Consider the following 18,851-nt stretch of genomic DNA (forward strand, 5'->3'; position numbering starts at 1 on the left):
AAATTCTGTCATCATTTACTCACCCTCAAGTAGTTTCAAACCTGTATGAATGTCTTTGTTCTGCAGAACACAAAGGAAGATATTCTGAAGAATGTGGGAAACAGAGCAGTTCTGGGGCACCATTGACTTCCATAGTATTTTTTTCTCCTACTATGGAAGACAATGGTGCCCCAAAACAGCCTGGTTACAAACTTTCTTCAAAATATCTCCATTTCTGTTCGGCAGAACAAAGAAATTTATACGGGTTTGGAACTACTTGAGGGTGAGTAAATGATGACAGAATTTTCATTTTTGGGTGAACTATCGCTTTAAGTGTAAATTTTTCGAAATTAGGATTTATATATCATCTGAAAGCTGAATAAATAAGCCTTCCATTGATGTGTGGTTTGTTAGGATAGGACAATATTTGGTCGAGATGCAACTATTTGAAAATCTTGAATCTGAGGGTGCAAAAAAATCTAAATATTGGACAATCCTTTAAAGTTGTCCAAATGAAGTTCTTAGCAATGCATATTACTAATCAAAACTGAAGTTTTGAATTATTTACAGTAGGAAATTTACAAAATATCTTCATGGAACTTGATCTTTAATTAATATCCTAATTATTTTTGATCATTTTGATCCATATAATGTATTTTTGGCTATTGCTACAATTATACCCGTGCAACTTAAGACTGGTTTTGTGGTCCATGGTCACATATTAGAATATGCCAGTTACTTGTGTTGGTAAGAATTCATTCAAACATTAATGGTCCCAGTACTTTCTACTCTGGCCAACACTTTATGAAATTTGTGACTGGCATGTTTAATGCAAACATCTCCAATTCTTGAAACAGGTGTTTTTGTATCATTAGAGTTTGCAATACATAGATATGTATAGATTCCCCATTCGACCGCTCCAGGCACGTAGATGCGGCCGCCATCTTGGAACGGTCAACATGACGTCATTCACCATACTGTAGGTTCACACAGAGCCGTTCTGTGCAGGATTGTGGCATCTTTCGAATATTCAGTGATTGCCATGAAGGAGGTCAAGTTGACCATTACAATATGGCGGACGGCTTACGTTTGGCGGCCCATAGAAACAGTCGCTAATGAGGCAACTACTTATACATATCTATGTTGCGATTATAGTTCTACAGTTTATTCTCATATAAACTTTAATATTATTTAAAATTGTTGCAGTTGGTATCATTTGATATCATTATCTGACAACAGGTCAGTTCCTTCTGTCTGTCTGTCTAACTATCTATCTATCTATCATTATCTATTATCATGTCAAATCAATTAAGTTCATTTGAACACTTTTTTTACAACATAGAAGATGCACAGTGTACTGTTTAAAAGTTTTTTAAATGCGTATTTGACATTTCTGATCATAATGTTGTTGACATTTTAGCTTTGATTGGGAAGTGATCAATATATAGATTTTTTTATCAAAGCAGTTAAAGCTTCTTGAGAAGTCTTTTCCATTTAATGATGTCTTCAGTTGAAGCTGATGAATTTTGTGCTGCTTTTCTCTTTTAGGCTGTAGCCCTCAACTTCAGGATGGAAATGTTGAATGTCCTCTTAAAAAACCAATCAGGAGGAAGCTGTCTGTGTCTCCTGCAAACCCAGATGAGGATGGGCCCAATCCTGTGCTGTCCCATTACCCCCCTGCCATTCAAGAGGTCTTAAAACAGGAGGGCATGGTCCCGCTGCAGTACACTCCTGAAGGGCAGCCGCACACCTCCAGCAGCTTTGATCCAAACTCCACTATCGACATTGGTCACAACGAGGACCCAACAGGTGGTAATGCCACAGTCATCCTATCACCTGAGCCCCCTGGCCACACAACACTTCGGGCACTGCGAGCTAACAATGGAAATGAGCCAGCTAAAAGGTACAATTTGGTGTGAAAACAGTATAATTTGCATTGATTAATAAGTTGAACTAGGTAGTTCTGTTTTGGCTGGTGTGAATAAGTTTCTTTCCAATTGGTTTCTAGGTTGGAGATCCCATCACTATTAGACCTGCGAAAATCCAAGCCGTCCTACATGGCCATGACTTCAGCTGCTCAGGTCAAGCGCAAGTTCAACTGGTGTGTGTTTATTATGGGACCTGTTCGCTGGGGCTGTGTCAAATCATGCCTCGTTGACATTTTGCACTCTTGGTGTTTTCCAAAATCTCACTTTGTGTCTCTTTGTGTCAGTTCCAACGCTGGGAAAGAGGACAGTTCTCAGGCCGCGTCTGCAGCACCCAAGCGCATAAAGAGAGATCTCTGCGAGGCGTCTAAACCACTGCGAATCCGACATTTTGGAGGTTAGTGTGCTATTCTCAATGCGGAAAAATTACAGTTATCCTCTATGGGCTTTCCATTTGTATCTTGGAAGTGGAACATAAGCGTCTCTTATTATATTCCATTTATGAAGTCCTCACATAATCCATTATGTTTGGTAAAGTATTGTAATAGTGTAATGGGCGGGCTGGCTGACAGCTGTGAAAAAATGTCAGGCGCACAGCCAGAAGCGCACAATCTCCTCCTCCCACTCCCAGTGGCTTATGCGCGTTCTTTCTCCTTAGTAATATAATGCCACGAGTTGGCTGAATTTACCCCAGTTTCATAAAGTAATAAGCCACTAGAGGCCGTGCCTTACAGTGATTTTTGCCATGTTAGTAAGGTGTTGTTAGGCATGACTGCTTCTATTAAATTAAATAACCGCAGTAATATACGACACCGATGTCTAAAAATAATCATGCAGTCGATTGACTAAAAAAATTATAATTTGGCATGCCATTTTTTGCTGAACTATTGTTCAAAAGGCTGCATATATTTAATAACAAATGCAGAAAAACCCAAAATATTGTGGAATTATTACAACTTAAAATGGCCTATTTAGGGCCCAAGCACCAATGGTGCAAGGACCCTCTTGGAATGGCTAAATTTAATTAAAATATAATTTATTCCTGTGATACAAAGCTGAATTTTCAACAGCTATTCTTCCAGTTTTCAATGTTGCATGATCCTTCGGAAATCATTCTAAAATGCTGATTGGCGCTCAAGAAAAAATTCTTATCAATATTTTTAGGCAATCAGTTAAGATTTTCCAGATTTAAAAAAAAAAATTTTTTTTAATTATTCTAATCTTTATTCTTTATTTGTTCTCTTCCACCGCATCTAGTATCATCAGAGAATGAGCCAAGCCGTAGAGTAGTACGGAGTGTGTCTGAGGGAAACCTCCATCAGCTTGACCAGCGTAAGCCCAAGTTGAGCTCATTGAGGCCTGCTGCACTCTTTAAAAGAGTCACCAAGAGGATGTAAGAGGCTTCCACTTGCTATTAAAGCCACTGTTCTCTCATTCACTGGCCTCACATACTTCCTTCTCATTAGAGTTGATGTAGAAAAGATGTAAAAAGGTGTTTTTTTAATTGTTTTTTTATTGCAGGAGCAGGTATTTTGCCTTAATTATTTCTAGGAAACTAGATTGTTTTTATATTAATGTTTTAAAATATGTATGTGCATAGAAAACCTGTCCAGCCTAATATGAAGCTCTCAATAAAGTATTAATTGATGTTCAGGTCTTTTAAAGCAACTTGGAGTTATTATTGCCAATGAGTGACTTTTTTTCTCCCCTTTTTAAATGCTTTCATTAAAAAATCGCTCCATTTAGAGAAATGCTTTTCAGATCAACAGTTTCATGATTGATTAAAAAGAAATATCAGTTGAGAAATATCAACCTTGTGTGTTTTAATGAGCTTTAAATTATTATTTTTTATTCATTGTTCTTACATTCACAAACTTGGACAGTTCACAAATATTGCACAATATTTCAAGATTCTCAATAAACTAGTCAAATGTTTAGCCTCCTGATTACAATATAGCTCCATACAGAGAATTCCATTGAAACTTTTGTTGCTGTTGGCCTAGTAAAAAAACATCAGAACTGTAACAGTTTTAAAGGTACTTTATTTGATATTTCCGGGGCATTTACAACTAATATTACTGACATTTTGCTTCATAACTTGTTTTAATTGCAGCCACAGAGCAAAACCTATTAGTTCAGTGTAATTAACCACATTCTCTGCAGATTTTTCATGCATCTTCACCTCGTCTTGCAATGCAGTTCAGTCATCTTGTTTCTTGCTGATTTGTAGTCTCTGTAGTGTGTTCAGAGCTTATGGGTTCAGCCCACAGAGGAAAAAGGGAGTCTGGAGACTGGCGGTTTGAGCTTCATCTCGGTCCATTTCCTGCATGCCATCTGTCTGAACCAAAAGAAAATTGAGCCTCCCGTCAGGAGTGTGGCCCGTTTAATGTTCAAACTCTTTTAACATATCCAACAATACAAGGAACTTCTATAGAAGTGCTTGTAATCTTCATCAACCAGAACAGGATTCAGTGCAAATGCTTTGGTTTATCTGTGTCAGTCCTTGGTGTAAGAGTGATGAAACCACAACTGTCTGCTGTCTGTTTTTGAAAGGTATTTTTTGGTTTGCAAGACAATCGGTTGCACTGCGAATAGCTGTGCTTGTTCTAACATCATGCCTAAGGAATTAACAGTAATCAATTCTGTTAATGAGGCTATTATTAACAGATAATTATGTAACACGCCTACAGGCAGATGTACTGGACTCAAGTGCATCCAGAGCAGCACGTCCATAAAGTTCTGCCTGTTTGGGCTAGAAAAATTTATATTACATCAATGTGATCAAATGTCTCATATTGTTTGTTTTGACTAAATTAGACATTAAATTGACTTAACAAAAACTGCGCTCTACAGTACAGGCTCATTTTGAATGGACAGATAATATATTTAAACTTTTTAATCTTAACATGCTTACATAATTGGAGAATTAATTGCATAATAGTCTCTTTGCTCACTGTACGCTTTTCTCCAGTTTATCTGTGCTATAGTGTCACATTGCTTCATCATTTCTGTGGTGTTTTAGACCATTTCAATTATGAAAGGCTGATTATTCTGACATGGTGAGAAAAAAAATAGAGCAATTTTCCCCTTAAGCAAACCTTAGATATTTCATGCTTATTGTATTTGCTAAATTGTCTCATACGTTGTATGTGCGCTTGGCTGTTATGCAAAGGGGAATGAAACTACTTAATCTTATAGAATAACAGAGCAATAATGAAGCGACACCAGCAGCACCCAAACACATGAGAAAGTCATCTGGATTGAAGCTGACGGTCCTGGCAGCACCCTTCTCAACACCTGGAAAGTTAGTACAGTTATGCTTTACTGCTCTCTGGACTGTTCTCATGCATTTTGGATGTGACATAATCCAATTTAGAAATTCCTCACATAATGCAATGTTTGTTAAAATAGTCTAGTGGTGTAATGGGTGGACCACCTGACAGCTGTGAAGCAGTGTCAAGCCAAAACCACATGATCTGCTCCTCCTCCTCCCAATCTCTCTCTCTCTCTCTCTCTCTCTCTCTCTCGCGCGCACTCTATTAATGGAAGAATGAAACTTGTTTAGATTAAGCAGTTGGTCTAAATTTTCTGCCAAATCTTTACTCTTTTCTGCTCTTTAGCAACGGAGAATAAGCCAGGCCTAAAATGTGAGGAGACCACCCTCCAAGTCAGGCTACAGACAGTTGCATTACCGACAGGATTTGGGAGACGTCCAGAACTCGCCTGTAGAAGGTGATCAACTACTTTCTGTAGTCAATTCTCTTTAAAAAGCTAAACAAGTAAAAATGGTTACCTTTATTGCTATTAAATTTTTTCTCATTCACATAATGCAATGTTTGTTAAAATAGTCTAGTGGTGTAATGGGTGGACCACCTGACAGCTGTGAAGCAGTGTCAAGCCAAAACCACATGATCTGCTCCTCCTCCTCCCAATCTCTCTCTCTCTCTCTCTCTCTCTCTCTCTCTCTCGCGCACTCTATTAATGGAAGAATGAAACTTGTTTAGATTAAGCAGTTGGTCTAAATTTTCTGCCAAATCTTTACTCTTTTCTGCTCTTTAGCAACGGAGAATAAGCCAGGCCTAAAATGTGAGGAGACCACCCTCCAAGTCAGGCTACAGACAGTTGCATTACCGACAGGATTTGGGAGACGTCCAGAACTCGCCTGTAGAAGGTGATCAACTACTTTCTGTAGTCAATTCTCTTTAAAAAGCTAAACAAGTAAAAATGGTTACCTTTATTGCTATTAAATTTTTTCTCAAAGGTCCTGGGGGGGGGTCATACTGAATATTGAAATATCCCATATCTGACAGAGTTTAGAAATATCCTTTAATGTGCATTAATCTATTAATATGTAGGCTACCATACTTTAGTTGTACCAAATGTTTTACACAATTATCACATATCCATTATCTTCAGCAGTTCTGTGATCTGAAGTTGCGGCGTTACGGTCCAGTATTCTAGTAAAATAACATGCTACCATTGCCATTACAAAATGCTATTTTAATTCAAAGATGTACCTATATTTGGAGTAAAAATGTGTTGTCATTTCAAAGTAATTTTAAAGTCTCTTTGTTTGACTCATCTCATGTTAAAGGTCTCCTGAAGTGCCTTGAAACACACAGCATTATTCTATGTGGTGAAGTAATTTCAACTGAAACAGGAAAAGAGGGCGGGACATATCGAGCAGCCCCGCCCCCTTTTTAAAATAGCCAATAGCGTTTAGTTTATATCTGCTCGGGCCAGAGCCATTGAGCTCGGTAAAGCCGTATTTGACAGCCACAGTCTAATAGATTACCACCTAGAGTCAATATGAAACTCTTAGTAAAAACAAAATAGTAGTCATAATCATGCTGAGGCTGTGTAGTTGTAAAAGTTTTTAATATATGGCGACTCGTGTATCTGGACCGGACCGCAGATCTTAATTATGAACACACTGGTTTGTAGTGCAAACAGTTTTACCGTTTACTGCACGTTGTTATTCTCCTTGTTATTTACCTATAGCGGCTAATGAACCGGAAGTCTCACCCATAGGCTTACTTCCGCGTTGAAGAAAAAGGTGGATATCTTATAAATGCGCATTTTGTCACTGTTTTGGCGCACACAGCCTTATAAATAACATTAAGACTAACATATTGATACTAACACCCAAAAAACTTTCAATTTGATTTCATGGGGACTTTAACATTGGCACTACAGTGTATAAACTTCTCCAAGAAATGATTACACATTAGATACTGTATTATTATACATTATGGATAATTCATATATATATATTCTTCGATTCGCGGTTTTAAAGATTACAGGAGATTGGCTTCTCTCGTTACTAAAGATATTCAGATTGGATATTCAAGTGACGCAGCGTCGTTTGTTTCCATCCAAAATGCGACCGATAAAAGCACATGGCGACTAAATTTGCCTCCTTAACCAATTATTGTTAGTGAGTAATTCAAACCAATCACCTTTCAGCATCACATATTAGTGGTAGTCGAACCAGCTTAAGACAGCGAGTACAGAGAAACCTTTAAATTAATTCAAATGTCGGTCAAATACAAATGAATGAAGGATATCAAAACCAGACTGATCGACAGAGCCGCATATGCATTTGGAGGATGGAGTTCATCTTCAGATATGTGAGTAGAAAAGTTCATGGCCATAACTAGTCTGTATTGCGCTGCGTGATGGTATTTTGAAGTGTTTTGTTGGTGATCGGGGAAAAACATATCACGCGTCATGATCAAGACTATGTAGGCTACATGAGCATATCAGTAAAACTGCAATGGTTTATTGATTCGGTTAATATGAATTTACATATCTTCCTCGAAAAGAAATCCCTCACGGGCCTGTTTTAATATTTATTTTAATATTTTGTCTGATATACCCTGTAGCCTAGTTCATTTTTAGATGCAGTAGAAGTAGGAAATGTGCTGTAGCCTGCTATATTCCTGCAACACAGCTGAAAACAAAGTATGTAGCTTATATTATCTTTTGTATATATTATATGTATATTATATTTATGTGTATGTAGAGAGAGAGAGAGCTGTTCTTTTTTCTTGTAAAGCAACTTGTGACCATTTTTCCATTCTTACAATTGATTTAGTTAATATTAAGTATGTCTTGTTTTTGAGAGGTTTTAAGCGCCATAACAAATTATGAATAAAAATAAGGAAGTAATAAGTTTGTCTATTCTTATTTTGACCTTTTTTTTGCACCAGTGATTTGGTAACGACAACTGTTAACCAGCTAGTATTGATCACTGGTGGGACTATTGTTGAGATTTTTGAATTGCAGACTAAACAGTAATGAGATACTTAGTAATACTCCCACAGCCAAACATCACAAAAGACTGATGTTGAACACCTTATAAATGCGAATTTTGTCACTGTTTTGGCGCACACAGCCTTATAAATAACATTAAGACTAACATATTGATACTAACACCCAAAAAACTTTCAATTTGATTTCATGGGGACTTTAACATTGGCACTACAGTGTATAAACTTCTCCAAGAAATGATTACACATTAGATACTGTATTATTATACATTATGGATAATTCATATATATATATTCTTCGATTCGCGGTTTTAAAGATTACAGGAGATTGGCTTCTCTCGTTACTAAAGATATTCAGATTGGATATTCAAGTGACGCAGCGTCGTTTGTTTCCATCCAAAATGCGACCGATAAAAGCACATGGCGACTAAATTTGCCTCCTTAACCAATTATTGTTAGTGAGTAATTCAAACCAATCACCTTTCAGCATCACATATTAGTGGTAGTCGAACCAGCTTAAGACAGCGAGTACAGAGAAACCTTTAAATTAATTCAAATGTCGGTCAAATACAAATGAATGAAGGATATCAAAACCAGACTGATCGACAGAGCCGCATATGCATTTGGAGGATGGAGTTCATCTTCAGATATGTGAGTAGAAAAGTTCATGGCCATAACTAGTCTGTATTGCGCTGCGTGATGGTATTTTGAAGTGTTTTGTTGGTGATCGGGGAAAAACATATCACGCGTCATGATCAAGACTATGTAGGCTACATGAGCATATCAGTAAAACTGCAATGGTTTATTGATTCGGTTAATATGAATTTACATATCTTCCTCGAAAAGAAATCCCTCACGGGCCTGTTTTAATATTTATTTTAATATTTTGTCTGATATACCCTGTAGCCTAGTTCATTTTTAGATGCAGTAGAAGTAGGAAATGTGCTGTAGCCTGCTATATTCCTGCAACACAGCTGAAAACAAAGTATGTAGCTTATATTATCTTTTGTATATATGTATATTATATTTATGTGTATGTAGAGAGAGAGAGAGCTGTTCTTTTTTCTTGTAAAGCAACTTGTGACCATTTTTCCATTCTTACAATTTATTTAGTTAATATTAAGTATGTCTTGTTTTTGAGAGGTTTTAAGCGCCATAACAAATTATGAATAAAAATAAGGAAGTAATAAGTTTGTCTATTCTTATTTTGACCTTTTTTTGCACCAGTGATTTGGTAACGACAACTGTTAACCAGCTAGTATTGATCACTGGTGGGACTATTGTTGAGATTTTTGAATTGCAGACTAAACAGTAATGAGATACTTAGTAATACTCCCACAGCCAAACATCACAAAAGACTGATGTTGAACACGCAATCGGATACCCACCTTCCTCTTTTAGTGTCTCTTAAGCATCTCTTTAGTATCTCTCCAAGGTGAAACACAGCTTTAGCTATAATGCTGGAATCCTCTTTCCTTTAACTTTGATATCAGTCTCATAACTGACAGTTTGCAGCATGCTTTCATTATCCGCTTTATTTTTTTAGTTATCAAGAAAACATGAGCACTGACACTCCCTCAGTATTTCAGCCTGCTTCTGTTCTTCCCTCTCTCTCATTCACAAAAAGTGTACCCTGAGCTTTTTCCCCCCTCTTTTTCGGAAAGGGGAAGGCTGTGACTAAAGTTAATTAACTTCCTCTGAGCCAATGAGCTGACAGCTGTGTTTCCAAGATTGTCCAATGAGTCTGAGTGAGAGGTCGGAGGTGGATGTTGCTTAGCAACTGCAGGTAGAACGGGATCACGTTGAAATCATTGTCTTATCAGAGGGCCCCAAGAGACTTCACATGCATTGTTTTACGATATAAACGGTAAAAAAAAAGATGCACGTGTAAAGTGCGTCAAGAGCCCTAAAGTTTGGAAAGAAACATGTTTGCTTTTGTAGAATTGATAAAGAAATCCTTTCTGATAAACTTAGGGGAAGTAGTGAGGGGAAACAAGTTTATGTCCACCACTTCAATTTTAGGGGTTTCAAATTCCTCTTTTCTTCTTTTTTTTTTTTTTAAAGCATAATTTGAATATAGCCATGCATTAAGTTGGACTTCTGAGTGTGGTGTGTCCAGACGGGAAAACAGTCTCGGCAAGGAAAAAGGATAGAGTTTTGGGTGGGCGTTCTCCAGAATTTAAAACCAGATTGCTCCTCGCTGTTTTTGTGACAGGTGAGTGGCGTAACAGGCTAACACGCCTCCGCCGCAGCGTAAACAAACACACGCAGTACCTCCTACGAAGCAACGCAGCCTCTCTCCCCCGCCAGCCAGCTCACATCACAGATGCCATGCTTTGGTACCCGGCTACTTACAGACTTGAGCACCACTGTACTCCTAACATGTGAGAGAGAAAGTAGAGTTTGCCAGCTAACACTTTAGAGATGATGCAGCCTTGATAACTTCCTGAACACTCCTGTGGTCGTGCATATCACTACATCTGACCTGAAGTTATATCGCACAGATTTATGTGTGGGTGTGCAGTGTCATAATGCATCATATTGACTAAACGTGTGGCTTACTAGCAGATGAAAAACACATTTGATGCAAGATTAATAGTAGTTTGCGAAATGGTTTAGCGTGGCTCGTCTTATTTGTGTCTGTTATCCTCCTTATATTTTATCCCTTGTCGTGCATTATCTTTTAATCTAATCCTAAAATTCTAATCTTCTTTGACGTTTGTCTTTTTAAGAGAAAAAGCAATAATTTAAAAGGCCTCATCAGAAGATGCAGCGGTGCAGGGGCAGGATTGCCTCGAGAAGAACACAGTGTTTTAGAATTAAAAAGACAAATAGGTTGAATCTAAAAGTTGAGGGTGAGAGCAACAGGGTGGAAGAAAAGAAATAGCAGGATGATAATAGTCGAATGCCTGAAAGGATGAAGATAATGAATAAGTGTGATTTGATTAGCAGGAACACCTGAGACTAGACCAGAAATAGACGCTGACTCAATGATGGCCTCAACAAACACTCAACAAGTGTTTAGAGAACAAGTAAGAATAGAGACCGAGAATAAAATAAATTGAGGAAAGATGCACCACAGAGGTGTACTTGAGACATATGAATGATTTGATAAAGATATCAAGTTATGATTTTAAAAAAAAATCAGCTTTGATTACACTTATAACAATGTAAGATCCATATGTGATTACCAGAAATAACTGATAGGTGCTAAACGAGCACATTAAGCATGCCACACACTTAATATTTACAGTGAGTATTCAGTTGAAATAGATTAAATGAAATGTATTTATATCCTGTTCAATCACTATTATTTAATCATTTTAAAGTGGCAGTACTGCTCTAAAACTAAGCATACAGAAAATGCATTAGGTTAAAGGTCATCAAAATAAATGTTGACCTTTGTCTGCGTGTAGCTCCTGCAGGGAGGGATTGATTATTATTATGCAAACCACAAGCAGGTGTGCCTGTAACAATTCTCATGATGCATTATCTTTTAGAAACTGGGTGAGTAATTATGAAATTGTTGCAAAAAGGACAATGGCTTTCTATATAAAGACAATCTATGACTAAAGCTGGATGCCAACGAAGTATGCCGTTAGTGCAGATTAATCATATTTGATTTCCTTTTGTAACCATAATAATCTCTGTTCACATGCATACAATGTGTATCTGAATATATGTGGCATTTACATGAATGAGAATTTCACTGCTCAAGAGTTGTTCTTTAATAACACTTAGTTATGTTTTAATTATGAAACGCTTCTCCTAAAATCCCTTAAAAGAAATAAAAACAAAGGAGGCAGTTGTTGGCATTCAAAAAAAAGTAATTATTTGTAAAAAAGGAATAATATTCATTTTTACAAAATTGTGCATAACAGCCCACATAGTTTGTTCATGGACCCATTTGATAAGAAATATTTGATTTGACATCTTGCAGAAATCTTGCCAAATCTGAGCACTTTGTTGAAGCTCCAGTCTCTGTTTATGCTTTATTTCTTCTCATTGCTCTCTTGGAGAAACAATTGAGACATTAATATCTCCTTTGTAATTTTTCTTTCTCGCAGGAATGAGGGGCATCTATTATCACGAAGTTTGCGACTGTCATATGAAGGATTATGAAACGGCAGTGTTTCAGCACACTAATTCCCAGCTTTCAGAGTGGAAAATATTCAAATAGATGGTATGGAAATCCTTGGATAAGCTAAGATTTGAAATGTAAAGCAGGGTACGTGGGAGATCGACCCACTCCCTAATGCTCCCTGCAAGCTCCGCCACTCAGACGAATATCAAAATTCCTGGAGCAGGGAGAGAATCCGCGGATCTGGCGCGTTTTCCGAAATCAGACCTAGTCAAATGGGACCACCGGTCCGACACTACCTAGCAACACACCACAGCATTAAGGTAAGCCTAATGGGAATTAGCATTCTGATGCAATATTACTTCCTTTGGTGTTCCCAGAGAAAAATCACCAAACAGATAAAGCGATAAGTCAACCAGATAAGATGGTCCAACCTGATGCATTTAGGTGAGCGGTAATTACAGATGGAGAATAACCAGAATGTTCTTGTTCTGAACGCTCGGCGCATTGTTTGAGTCCAAACCTTGCAAACAAAAGGTGTGTCATTATGTCAGAGGGCAACAAGAGGCCAAGCGCCGAGTGAAAACAATGCAGCTTCCATTCAAATATATTCAAACCAAACTACAGGAACACCACAATATCCCATCGCATGACAGCAGGTGATTGTATTCAGAGTATGGATCATCTGAAGGGCAAAGGCGGCGTGTGTAGTTATGGTTACATGCGGTGTGGGTGCTTCTAAGGTTGTTTCAGAGGCTTTGGAGGAGAATGGTTTGTAGTAAACCACAGGCAGAAATGTGAAGTGATGAAACGAAATGAGGTATCATCTTCTATGCTTATTTAGATCATTTCTTTCTGCCACACTCCCATGTACTCAATTTCCCACCAAACAACATTGTTGTCGAACTTCATCCCCTACTTAACCCTTCCATCGGTCAATAAATAGGGCGAATGCATGGAGCATTGGCATTGATGAGTCAGTCCCTGACGACCTCGCTCTTATTGTGAGAACACCTAAAGGCCGCCTATTGTGTTGCCATGGCATCCACATCAAACCATGACTACAGTCTTATCCTGAGGGTGGAAATGTCCTGAAGTTTGACAGTGAAATGAAAAATGGCACGTAATGTGGACACTGGATTTGATTATTTGCGCAGACATCCTCTCTGTGGATTTGATGCTTTGTTGTTGTGTTCTCACCTATAGGGGTCATTAATTTTTAGCCCTTTTTTTCGTGAAATCCAGTTGACTGAGTCACAAAGGACCGGTGTTGATTAGGTAACCCCTGGCATCAGAATCCAAGGGCAAATGTCCATCCCATCATGACAAGCTGACATTTGCGAAGGTTTGATGATAAACATTATCTGGCGAGGAGGGAAGGAGGAACGTGAGAGGGAGCGTCTTGATGCAAACGCTCTTATAGGTTTTCTTTTGTCTCTCTCTGCTGCTTTTCTTTCACTCGCTCTCTCCTCCTTTACCAAATATAGCCTTAGAATAATGAAAACAATATCCAGTTTATATCTGCAAGTTAGTGAGACACCCACTCTCATTTGCAGCGAGAGCAAATGACCCTGGGGATGAGTCATAACATCACTTTAAGGCTGTTTTATTCTCTCCTCACAAACACGGCGAAATCCAGCATGCGCCCAGGTATCCTTGCGAGGTGTATGCGGCCAGAGAACGCCGTTACCCCACAGGGCCCCGAGCCCCGCAGTTCTTCCCCTCGATGCCCTTCCGAATCAAGCCTCTCTTTGAACATTTTCATTGAAAGGCTGCTTTTTACATGGGGAGCAAGGTGAAGAGCTAATGAGAGACTTGCACAGCTCTTCTAGCTGATTAGACCTGCCATACATGAAGCCTCCGATAGTGTGATGGTACGTTCATGTTGTAAATTCATAGAATTAACAATGAATAATATATTTTTACAGTATTTATTATTACCCTTTGTTAATGCTCATGTTCATGTTAGTTCACAGTGCATTAATTAATGTCAAGTTTTTATCTTAAAATGTATTAGTAAATGTTGAGATTACCGTTAACCAACATTAATAAATGCTGGCAAAGTTAATTGTTAAAGGAGTCATATGATGCGATTTAAATTTTTCTTTTCTCTTTGAAGTGTTACAAGCTCTTGGTGCATAAAAGAGACTCAAATCCAAAGAGATATTCTTTATAAAAGTTAAGAGTCAGCCACACCTACCTAAAACGGCTCGTTCTAACACGCCCCCACATATCTATGTCACGATGTGGGAAGATTTGCATAACGCCGCCCAAATGTTCACGCAAAGAAAGAAGGCGTAACTTTTATTCTCGCTGTAGTATTGTTGTTGCTGCCATGCCGTGAAGGCGATGTGTGTTTCGTTGTGAAAGCGAAACTACTTTGTTAGGCCTTCCAAAAGAGGACGATATCCGCTTCGTCATGCCTAGAGCTGATCTGTGCTGGTCACTGAGGAAATACATCAACTTCGTGCTGTGGATCGCCGGATCGGCTTTCACCGTGGACGAAGCGGAGTCCAGCCCAGGGTCGTCACATGTGGTTGCCGCAAGCCCACTGGCCGCTCCTTCGTCGAATCCGCTGGTCACACCATTCTCAAGCCCACCCGCCGCCGCTCACTCTAGCCCGCTGCCCTCCACTCACTCTAGGCCTCCGGCCTCTGCTCACTCAAGCCAGCCTCCGCTCACTCTAGCCCGCCGTGTGTTTCGTTGTGAAAGCGAAACTACTTTGTTTGGCCTTCCAAAAGAGGACACGACTAGAAATCAGTGGTTAAGTTGTATTTACAACACTGTTCCAGAACACTTCAACCCAAATATTCAGATGTGTGCAGCACATTTTATGGAGGACTGTTTCCTGATCCTGGCAATTATATTTTATTGTAAAACCTGACAAGATCGTGAAATCAAAAGTGAAAGCATCCGAAGGCCCGGCTTATAACATGGCAAAAGAGGAACTCCCGTTCACAAAATTCAAATCACAAATAATACTACTGATGAAAAAGAACGGGTTGAATGTTAACTACTTTCGTTTCCATATAACTATAAACTACCTTAAAAGTTAATCAGCGTGCATTGATTAACAGCATGTTGTAGCGCAACAACAAAAAAATGCAGCCAACTGAGAAAGTTAATAGCAAAAGAGCGAGTCTGGAGCCCTGAATTGCCCAGCTCCCTCTGTCAATGATCTAGTACCCCCTCGGCACCTGCGTTCAAAAATCTCTGACACCGCCCCTGGTACATCGATGTATTTTTGAAAAGCAAAAATTCAGTTTGTTCAACTCTAAACCCAGTCCCCAAGTAAATTAGGTTATTAAATAAAAAACTAGCAAAACGAGTTGTGCGGTGTCCCCACCACTTTTCAAAGCAAAGTTACGCCACTGCTTGAAGTATTCGGCCAATCACAACGCACTGGATAGCTGACCAATCACAGCACACCTCGCTTTTCAGACCGATGAGCTTTGTAAAAAACGATGTGTTTCAGAAAGGCGGGGCATAGAGGAGAAACAATAATGTACAGTATGTGGAAAAAATGTGTTTTTTTAACCTTAAACCGCATAAACACATTTCATTGCACCAAATACACAAAATAATGTTCTTTTTAGCAACATCATATGACCCCTTTAATTCATGTTAATAAATTAAACCTTATTATTAAGTCATCACATCTAATCACTCATAATTTAAATACAATCGTTTCATCCATACAATGACAATTTACTATGACGATTTTATTTTACATTTATACATTTGGCTGATGCTTTTATCCAAAGTGTCATACATTGCATTCAAGGTACAGAGTATTTCTTTTCCCGAGAATCAAACCCATTGTTAGCACCAGTTAAGAAGGCTACAGGAAGATTATCATTGGGGTCCGGTATTGTTTGCATATTTTTCAAAATATATTTTCCTTTTGTGTTCCACTGATGGAAAAAAGTCATACAGCTCTGGACCAACATAAGCGTGATTAAATGATTTTTGGGTGAACTGTTCTATTTCAAGCTTGATTTTACAGAGCATTTTGAGTAAAGTGTGAAAATGCTTCTGAAGTATTGTGAAGTCAGTATCGTTCCAAATGACTTCAGTGCAAAACAACTTCACTACATCCAAACTGATGAACGAGGACAGTAAATACTGTATCTGCCTTATCTTTTCATTTATCATGCCACGGCATACTTTATATACATGGGCACATTATTCTACTCCATTTCAGATGACTGAAATAAATCATGTTCATTGTATTTGAAAACATCCTCAGTCTGTCAGACCACTCCCTACTATACAGCCGCAGGCTTAAAGCTAAAGTGTTAACAGTCTGTTTTATCAGACAGATATCAACTTTGCTTAGTTTAAAGGAAGAAAAGAACCGGAGAGAGGTACAGGGGGGCTGTAATCGGACCCTGGAGTCTAAGAGGATTTCGATGCAGTAATATTATATGTCGGTCCCAGCTAGAGGCAGACAAAGGTACGCAGCCAAGCACCAGAGCAGAGCATGTCATCTAAATAGTGCCGGGCTTCTTTTTGCAGTTTATTACATCCAACTGCTTTGTGTTGCTTGAGTTTGGCTGGGAGGCGGCACAAAGGAGGCAGTTTGTTCACCCTCGACAAGCATGCTTTTATTTGCACCGGCCCTTTGATGTATAGAGAGAAGCATTTGGAGTAGGATATCCCTAACAGATCAACAGGGAAGAAATCCCACTCTTTAAGTATTGTCTTTAACAATTTCCAGCCTTTCAGCAACTACCGCCTTTATTCACTTTAATGGCTTTACTTTAGACCATTGAGTGAGCTGTCTATTATTATAGCGTTATGGGGAGGGTGGTATTTGTGTCTGCGTGTTTGATTGTATGCATGTCAAACGTGAGGGGATGGACATGTTGGAAATTGCTATACAGTGTAACAGAAACAAGTGGCTTTACGCCAAGCGCGCACATGTTTGCTTAGTGTCAAAACTGAATTGCAGGCCCAATCACAACATTCAGTTTGCACCTGTTCCTTAAGACGAAGCTGAAATAACAAACCTAGACAAGGAGCTAATATGCCATTACCAAGATATCCACTCCTAATGGTAAGTTGTAAATGATGATGCAGCAAAACTGTCAGAAAATTTTCATTATAATACATTGCAAATGATGCATTGTTGTGACTCCACTTCAACAAAAACAATAGTTTCGTGGTTAGTGTATGGGACGAGTAAGCTTGTGTCCTTGATTTAGTTTTAAAGGGACCGTTCACCTATATCAGGGGTGGCGAACGTCGGTCCTGGAGAGCCGCAGCCCTGCAGAGTTTAGCTTCAACCCTAATCAAACACACCTGAACAAGCTAATCAAGGTCTGAACGGTTACTAGGAAGCTACAGGCAGGTGAGTTTTCATTAGGGTTGGAGCTGAACTCTGCAGGGCTGCGGCTCTCCAGGACCGGAGTTCGCCACCCCTGACCTATATGAACGTTTTAACGTTATTTTCTCACCTTCGTGTTGTTTCAAACCTGTACATCTTTCTGTCTTCCATAGAAAACAAATATGAATTATAATTTACTGGTTACTCTTTTCTGTGCGATTACATTGAATGGGACTTGGAGCATGCATAAGCACATAAAATATTTAAATTATGAAAAGGTCACAAAATCCATCGTTTCCAGTAGATTTCAGCAGAACTTGCGACCATAACTGGCTAACAATGCTTTTTGGAAATGCACCCCAGATCGATTTTGTGAATTGAATCATTGATTTACTAAACAATTTGACTCAAAGAAACAAATCAGAGATTTGTGACCGATGACGTATTGTCTTCTTTTATTGCTTTTTAAAGTATGAAAGTTCCCGTTTTCCTTTGTTGTGCGCAGAAAAAGTAACCTGTAACAAACGTTTTTGTTCTACAGAAGAAAAATCATACAGGTTTTTCATTTAAACAATGGCAGATCGTTATTTTTTTTATAGGTGAGGTTATCTGTACAACAAATTAGTCATTTATTTTATTTGTCTCTTTCACACTGTCATGTCTTAATTAGAAAAAGAACTCTATTAAGAAACTTTTTACAACTGCCAATAGTACCACGAGAGACCAAATGCTAACTAAAATGGCCAGCGAAAATGGCCACTGACTCACCAGATGAATAAAAACATAAACAGTGCAAGCGCATATGCTCTTGAGACGCGCAGCTTTCATGTCTAAGACCTTATAAAAAGAACAGCGTTCTTTGATGTCTTTGTACCTAATGATGTCAACAAATTAATTGTCTAATTTTTTGTTTGTCCTATATTTGTCCGTTTAGCAAAGGGTTTTACCACTAGAACTATAAACAGTGTTGTGTATTGCTGTATGAACAGCTCAATATTAGATGTTCATGTACTCCATGATGCAAATAGACAAAACCTCACTGTTGCTGGCCCTTACAAACCTCAGCTATTGAAAAGCATGCAAATAAGTCTAGTCAAATAAACTGCTCCTCAGGATCTATGGGTGCGGGAACATAGTTTATATTCATATAATATTTTGCCTAATAATATTTATATAATTTATACATATACATATCTCTACAACCACCGTTTAATTTCAAAGTGTTATAAAAAAAAAAAAAGTTATCAACACTGCTATAAAACCAA

General features: G+C 38.4%; 2 protein-coding genes across 2 annotated transcripts in view; both read left to right on the forward strand.

Moving 5' to 3' along the window:
- The first annotated feature begins 1,050 nt into the window (after positions 1-1,050).
- On the forward strand, positions 1,051-3,625 carry LOC107554889 (uncharacterized). The gene is made up of 5 exons (XM_016237534.1): positions 1,051-1,066; positions 1,528-1,882; positions 1,988-2,080; positions 2,192-2,301; positions 3,162-3,625. The coding sequence occupies exons 1-5, from the start codon at positions 1,051-1,053 to the stop codon at positions 3,299-3,301; spliced, it is 714 nt and encodes a 237-aa protein (XP_016093020.1). The 3' UTR covers positions 3,302-3,625.
- Positions 3,626-8,776: 5,151 nt separating this feature from the next.
- LOC107554894 (brain-derived neurotrophic factor) overlaps positions 8,777-18,851 on the forward strand; it is a 28,654-nt gene continuing 18,579 nt past the window's right edge. Inside the window, exon 1 of the mRNA XM_016237539.1 lies at positions 8,777-8,827. Within this exon, the coding sequence (XP_016093025.1) occupies positions 8,807-8,827 (21 nt within the window). The 5' untranslated portion in view covers positions 8,777-8,806. The remainder of the gene's footprint in view (positions 8,828-18,851) is intronic.

The sequence above is a fragment of the Sinocyclocheilus grahami genome, unplaced genomic scaffold (genome assembly GCF_001515645.1).
Source record: "Sinocyclocheilus grahami isolate Dianchi unplaced genomic scaffold, SAMN03320097.WGS_v1.1 scaffold518.1, whole genome shotgun sequence".
In the NCBI taxonomy this organism is placed as follows: Eukaryota; Metazoa; Chordata; class Actinopteri; order Cypriniformes; family Cyprinidae; genus Sinocyclocheilus; species Sinocyclocheilus grahami.

What these genes read in the sequence shown, in the direction of transcription:
- LOC107554889 (XM_016237534.1), top strand. An exon ending in GGAAATGAGCCAGCTAAAAG is followed by an intron (nt 1,883 to 1,987) that starts GTACAATTTGGT and finishes ATTGGTTTCTAG; the next exon opens with GTTGGAGATCCCATCACTAT. An exon ending in GCGAATCCGACATTTTGGAG is followed by an intron (nt 2,302 to 3,161) that starts GTTAGTGTGCTA and finishes CACCGCATCTAG; the next exon opens with TATCATCAGAGAATGAGCCA.